The 6182-nt window shown below is 61.0% G+C and overlaps 1 protein-coding gene across 3 annotated transcripts; it reads left to right on the top strand.

Annotated features, from left to right (window-relative positions):
- The first annotated feature begins 383 nt into the window (after positions 1-383).
- Positions 384-5906, top strand: CITED1 (Cbp/p300 interacting transactivator with Glu/Asp rich carboxy-terminal domain 1). 3 transcript variants are annotated; one of them, XM_045895799.3, is made up of 3 exons: positions 384-631; positions 4583-4707; positions 5289-5906. In XM_045895799.3, the coding sequence occupies exons 2-3, from the start codon at positions 4648-4650 to the stop codon at positions 5832-5834; spliced, it is 606 nt and encodes a 201-aa protein (XP_045751755.1). In that variant the 5' UTR covers positions 384-631; positions 4583-4647; the 3' UTR covers positions 5835-5906. The 3 variants fall into 3 exon arrangements, with proteins under 3 accessions (XP_045751755.1, XP_064430908.1, XP_054367645.1); XM_064574838.1 differs by lacking the exon at positions 384-631 and adding an exon at positions 767-1150; XM_054511670.2 differs by lacking the exon at positions 384-631 and adding an exon at positions 1738-2366.
- The last annotated feature ends 276 nt before the right edge of the window (positions 5907-6182 follow it).

Below are 6182 nucleotides of genomic sequence, written 5' to 3'. Positions count from 1 at the left end.
GTGCGTCCCTCTCCCCCAGGCCATTCCCTGAGCCCCTCTGGCTCTCTCCGCGCCCCCCCCGCCCCCGTCCCCCGTCCCCAGCCCCCTGAAGCCCGCTCTGGCCACCCCGCAAGATTTAGGTCAGAAAATAGACACTAACAGCTCTCCCTCGCCTCAGCGAAATTGCTAAGTGGAATTTATTGGGCAAGTCCATGCAGGGCGGTGGGGAGAGACCAGGTCCCGGGCACGGGCCCCCCGCAGCTTTAGAAGCGCAGGCGTCGGCCTGAGGCCCAAGGCTCCGAGTGCCCACGGCCTGGGCCCGCCAGCTCTCCCCCCCACCCCCACCCCGGGAACCGCGGATGGTCCCCGGCGCTGCCGGACCCGCGGGGCCGCTCGGACTCCGTTCCCCAGCCGGCCCTTCGCTTTCACACGATCCGCGGTGACTGCACCAGCTTGAGCGCCTTTAAAGGGCCACACACGCCAGCCGCCGCTATAAAATGTTCCCAGCGGCACAGCTGCAGAAGGGGCACCGCTGAGCCGCCGAGAGGAGGCTCGCTCCGCCCGGCTGCCCGCCCGCAGCCCGCCTGCGGGGGGTCGTTCCCGGCGAGGAGGAAGAGGGCTGAGGAAGGCGCAGCACCCGCTCTGGCCCTCGGTGAGTATCCAGTTCAGATTTTGCCATCAACTCGCCCACGAGCCAGGACATGTGCTAATAATGCCCTAAGCCGGTTATAAAGACGTGGAAATTGGGGGGAGAGGGGAAAAAAGGGGGGAAAGGGTCTGTCCTTCCTGGGATTCCTAGCCGAGTCCAGCCTGCTGCCGTATGCGTGTGCGTCAGGGCTCTCCGGGCGGCAATGGGGGCTTGAGAACCGGGTCCCCGGCGCCGGGAAGGGAGCGCGGCGGCCGCCACCGCCACCGCCCCGGAGTCAGGCGCCGAAGCTGAGGGCGGGCACGGGCGCGGGCCGGGGCTGCTTGGCGCGGCACGGTGCGGTGCGGTGCGGCGGCGGCGCGGCGCGGCGGGCTTTACCCAGGCGCCCCGGGGTCGGGTGGCACCGAGCGCGACCGGCTCGCGGCGGCGGCGGCGTGCGTGCCAGGGGCTGGGGGCTCGGCCGCTTCGCCCGCGGCTCACCGGGCTCCGCGCTTCCCTCTCTCCAGGGCAGGCGGCTTCGCAGAGGTAAGCCGGGCCGCCGGGCAGGGCGCTGGGCTGGTCGGCGGGGCCAGGGACTCCAGCCGAGCGGGTGTGGGGAGCGGGCGGCGGCCGCGCGGGCCGGGGGGCTCTGGGGGACTCTGGGGGACTTGTTTTCTGTTTGAAAGCTGTTCTGCTGGGGGCGGAGGGGCCGCCGCCCGCCCGCCAGCGAGCCGGTTCGCTCGCCAGCGCGCCCGCCTGCCGGCCAGCCGGGCCAGGCGCCCGCTTCTCCCGGGGAGACCGCAGCACCTTTTCTCCCCGCGCCCGCGCTTTCTCCAGCTTGGCTTCCACCGACTTTGCTAACCGCCCGGACCGCATCTGGACGCTCCGGCTCCGGGGCTGCACACAGCTCAGGTTTCCTTCGGGGACTGGAGACGAGAGGGGCTTTGGGGGCCGAGTTCAGCGGGATTGCGGGATGGAAGTTAGCGAATTTGGGCAACTTGCCTCTTTCACCCAGCCGACCTTTCCTCTCCCCCACACGCACGCCCACACACCCACGCACACCCACGCACACACCCCTCTCCCTATAAACGAGGGCCGCGGGGCCGGGCCGCGCACTGAGTCCCTGCCTCGCCGAGCGCCGGACTTGGAGTCAGAGCGACCTGGCTGCGAATCCCGGCTCCGCCACTTTCTAGCACTGTGACCTTGGGCAAGTTACCGAACCTCTCCGAGCCTGTCTCACTCTTCTCCTACCCGGGCTTAATAGCACTGACTACGGGCGGCTTGGCTTAGGGGGTAGGCTCAGCCTGCGGCCGCGTCGGATAGCTCAGCGGGCGCTCAGTAAGTGTTGGTGAGGCGCGGGAGTGCCGGCGCTGAGTGCGCCGCCGCGCGCGGGGCGACCACGGGGCCCCAAACTCGCGGCCGAGGCGGAGACCCCGCGCCCCTCCCCGTCTGCCCGCCCATCCGGGCTCTACGATCGGTTCCTGATCACGGCACTTGCGGGAGCGGACGCTCGGGGCCCCGGTGGCCTGGGTGCTCGCGCCCACCGTGCAGGGATGCTCCCAGCCGCCCCCAACTCCCGCAGATCCACCTGGGATGCGGCGAGGAGGGCGGCCGAGCTGTCCGCAAACAACGGGCCTTTAGTTTTCAGGTGGCGAAACTGACCGGTCTGGTTAGAGCGCGTCCAAGCCAAGCCGCAGTACTGTTTGGATTTTTAAATTTCTCCTTCTGAGTGAGAAAATAGCAATCGAGATGGAGCCATCCGGTTGGTGCCATTTTAACTTTGGGTCCCCCAACAGGTCAAAGGCGCGGCCCCCTACCTGCCTCTCCCTTCTCTCTTCTTCCTCTCCCCTCCCCACCCCCATCTGGGCGGGAGGGGGCTGCCGGCCCTGGGGAAGATCTGTAGAGAAGGGAGGGCGGCGGGACCGGGGACTGGTGGCCGGGGCCCGCGAGGCACCATCGGGCGCGGAGGCACTTGTTGCTCCGGGTTGTCCAGCCGCCTCTCGCGGCGGTTGAGCAGTGGTCAGCTCGCAGCTCGGATAGCGGGCTGAGACGTTTCCGCGCGGCCAAGTTTTGCCTTCGAATGGGCTGGGGGTGGGGGGCCAGAGTGGGGACCGAAACTTGGCGAAGCAGGGGCAGGGATTCCGATCGAAATGCTATTGCCGCTTCAGACGGACCCAGAAACACTTACTGAGCGCCCACAGAGCCCAGACCCAGGCCGGGGGTCAGGGCGGATGGGGAGGTGGCAGTGATGGGAGGGCCACAGATCCGAATGGAAACAGGGTCCCGCCTAGGGGAGCTCCCAGCCTGAAGGGGGAGACATGGTAAAATGGTCTTCCCCAGGAACTGATAATCAGAACACAGAGACTTTTTTTCGCGTTTTTTTTTTTTTCTACTTTTTTTCCTCTCTCTCTCCTCTGTTTCTTTTTGTTATTGTTGTTTCCGCTGTTTTGTTTCTTTTTCTTTTGTACATTCGGGTACCTGGCGGCAGAAGCAAGGGAGGCTGAATAGGAAAGGGAAAAGATGGTCAGCCCCCTACCCCCCAGACATTGTTGTTTGGATACAGAATTGCTTGATACCAAAGGTGCCGAGCTTTTGAAGATGACATGGATTAGACTCCTTGTCTTGTGATCACTGGCTTGAAATATTCTCCGGTTGCCTCAGAGAAGAAGCAGGGCTTTCCAATCAAGCGGCCGTGGCAAACCCAGAAACTGATTTTCTCGTGTTTTCTCCCCGCCCCCTTCTTCCTTGCTCTGTTTTTCTTGCCTCCCTCCTGTCTAAATGGCGATGAGAAAGAGAGGTAGTGAGCGGTCACTTTCTAGAAGTGTCTGAACAGATTTCTAATGACCACTGGGAAGAGGGGGGTGTGGAGAAATCAAACCTTGCCGGACAGATTAGAGATCCTTTTTTAAGGTCCTGAAGGATTTCTGGGCTAAGAGGTATTTATAAATATGAAATTCTACATCTCTAACTCATCATGAAGGCCAGAATATCGGGGGCTCAAAAAAAAAAAAAAAAAGCTTCCAGGAAAATAACTGGAGATTTTTCAGAGATGTTTAGTTTTCTGGTTTGGGGGTATTCTTTTTCCCCTCATCCCCTTATCCTTTGGCACTTGAGCTGGGGAATCATTTCTCCAGGAGCCGTCTGAATCATTCCCGGTATGATGACTTGGCCAGTGGTCAGGTGAGGCATGTGGATATAAGGAGTGCTAGCCCCTGCTCCCAGAACCAGAGCTACCTGATAGGACAGCCACTGAGGCTCTGTGCCTCAGTTTCCCTCCAGGAAGAATCATTGCCACCTGTCATTACAGATGGGTGTGGTTGGCCTCCGAGCAGATATCCTGGGAAGGTCCGGTGCTGCCCAGGTTGTCTGGGAGGCTTGGAGGCGATTGAGACATTCCCAGCTGCTCTCTCTGGCTGCCTTCGTGCCCCGAGACCACCCTGATCGGCCGGGCTTCTCTCGCACCCATGCCGGAGGCAGGGCTCTGCAGCCCCATGACCTTAGCTTTGGGGACTCATTCCTTCCCCCAGCTGACGCAGCCAGCCTTCCAGGTCTTCCTTGCCCTCAGTCCTTCCCACTTTTCTCCCAATCCCAGTGGAGGCCCCAGGTCCCCAGCCCAGGTGCCAGTGGTCCACTGAGAAAGTGTGCTCCTTGCTCAGGGACATCCCTGCCCTCAGAATCAGAAACAGTGCACCTCACGCACACACTTGAGGCTCTGAAGTCACTCACATGAGGAAACAGTTACATGTGCCCCCTCTTGGGGATGTGGGCAGCACCTGGCTAAATCAAGCACCTTTCCTGCCTTGGGCAAATGTTCTAGCTTGATCTCCTACCTCTGCTCAGGTGGTTTCTGGTCTTGGGCCTAACGCTGTTACCATCCTTGCCTCGTAGCTATGTGGAGCTGCCCTGCTTAGGGCTTTGCTAGTGCTCTCTGGGTCAGTAAAGCCTTGGTCCTTATTACTTCTTTTCCCTCACATACAGCACGAAAGCTCCAACTGACGGCATCATCTCCCACCAATTTATCCAGCTTCTGCCAAGGCTCTGAAATGCCAACTATGTCAAGGCCTGCACTTGATGTCAGGGGTGGCACTTCACCTGTGAAGGAGGTAACTTCCGCCATCTTGCCGATGGAGACACCGAGAGGCATGGAAAGACGACCTGGTCTGGGCCTTGTGGTAGGCCCTCCCATGCACGGTAGCTAGTGTCCTTTAGCAGAGAGGAGACAGCAGGGCTTTCTCTGGGAAGAATGAGAATAGCTTCTGCCTAAGTATGGTCAACTCGAGCCCACCGAGGTGTTGAAAGATGGCAGAGAAGGGGAACAGAGAAGCAGAAGCGGCACAGGGCCGCTCCTTTGAAGAGATTGCTGTGAGGCTGAGAAGAGAGCCAATGAGGTGCCTTTTTCGGAATAGTGACGTGAAGGAGGGGCCAGGGGGAGAGAGATGAAAGCCACTGACCCACGTAGGATGGCGGGCGCCCAGCACCGAGGACTTGGGTCTGAGCTCAGTGCTCGGGACCGTGGTAGCAAAAGGACACTTGAGCTGGGAGCCTAACTTGCCAGGGGGCCTTCTTGCTCTCTCCCCACCACCAGCCCCAGAGGAAGGGCACGTAGGGGCTTCCTGAGCCCGATGAACGGTGACGGACAAACCAGGAATTGGGGTACCAAGCTGTGCCTTTCTCTGTCTTGTAGGATGCCAACCCAGAGATGAGCTCGCTGGCCTACTCTAACCTGGGCGTGAAGGATCGCAAAGCAGTGGCCATTCTGCACTACCCCGGGGTGGCCTCGAACGGAACCAAGGCCAGTGGGGCTCCCACTAGTTCCTCGGGATCTCCGTCTCCAATAGGCTCTCCTATCGCCACCCCTCCCACTAAACCCCCACCCTTCAACCTGCACCCCGCCCCTCATCTGCTGGCCAGTATGCAGCTGCAGAAACTTAATAGCCAGTATCATGGGATGGCTGCCGCCGCCGCCGCCGCCGCCGCCACTCCAGGCCAGCCTGGGGAGGCAGGGCCCCTACAAAACTGGGGCCTTGGGGCTCAGGCGGGAGGGGCGGGGTCACTCTCTCCTTCTACCGGTGCCCAGAGCCCTGCTCTCATCGACTCAGACCCAGTGGATGAGGAGGTGCTGATGTCGCTGGTGGTGGAACTGGGACTGGACCGAGCCAATGAGCTTCCGGAGCTGTGGCTGGGGCAGAATGAGTTTGACTTCACTGCGGACTTTCCATCTGGCTGCTGATGCTCACCGTCCCTAAAGATGGAGGAACAAAGCCACCGACTCTGTTGTAAATAAAAAATAAAAGTTACTTACAAAGAGATGGGCCAGCTGGAGGTGTTCTTCATTGAGGTCTAAAGGGGTGCGGCACAGTCTGACGTTCCTTCTAGCAATTCTGAGGCCCACGGTGGGGTGGTGGGTGGTTAGCCTGGAGGAAGCTGGGTGAGGTGGGGGTGGGGCACAAAGGGGGCTGCTCACCAAATGCCGCCTGCCACTGCCTTTAATCTCTCCAGGGGCCCAAGTACCTGGCCTCACTGCCCTGAGACCCCAGGAATGCTGTCCTAATCAAGGCTGAATAGAGGGGCTGGTCGG

The sequence above is a fragment of the Mirounga angustirostris genome, unplaced genomic scaffold (assembly GCF_029215605.1).
Source record: "Mirounga angustirostris isolate CCGP_5_RB_7025 unplaced genomic scaffold, mMirAng1.0.hap1 SCAF_11, whole genome shotgun sequence".
NCBI lineage: Eukaryota > Metazoa > Chordata > Mammalia > Carnivora > Phocidae > Mirounga > Mirounga angustirostris.
The sequence above is the reverse complement of the archived record's forward strand: the minus strand, read 5'-3'. Positions and strand labels throughout refer to the sequence as shown.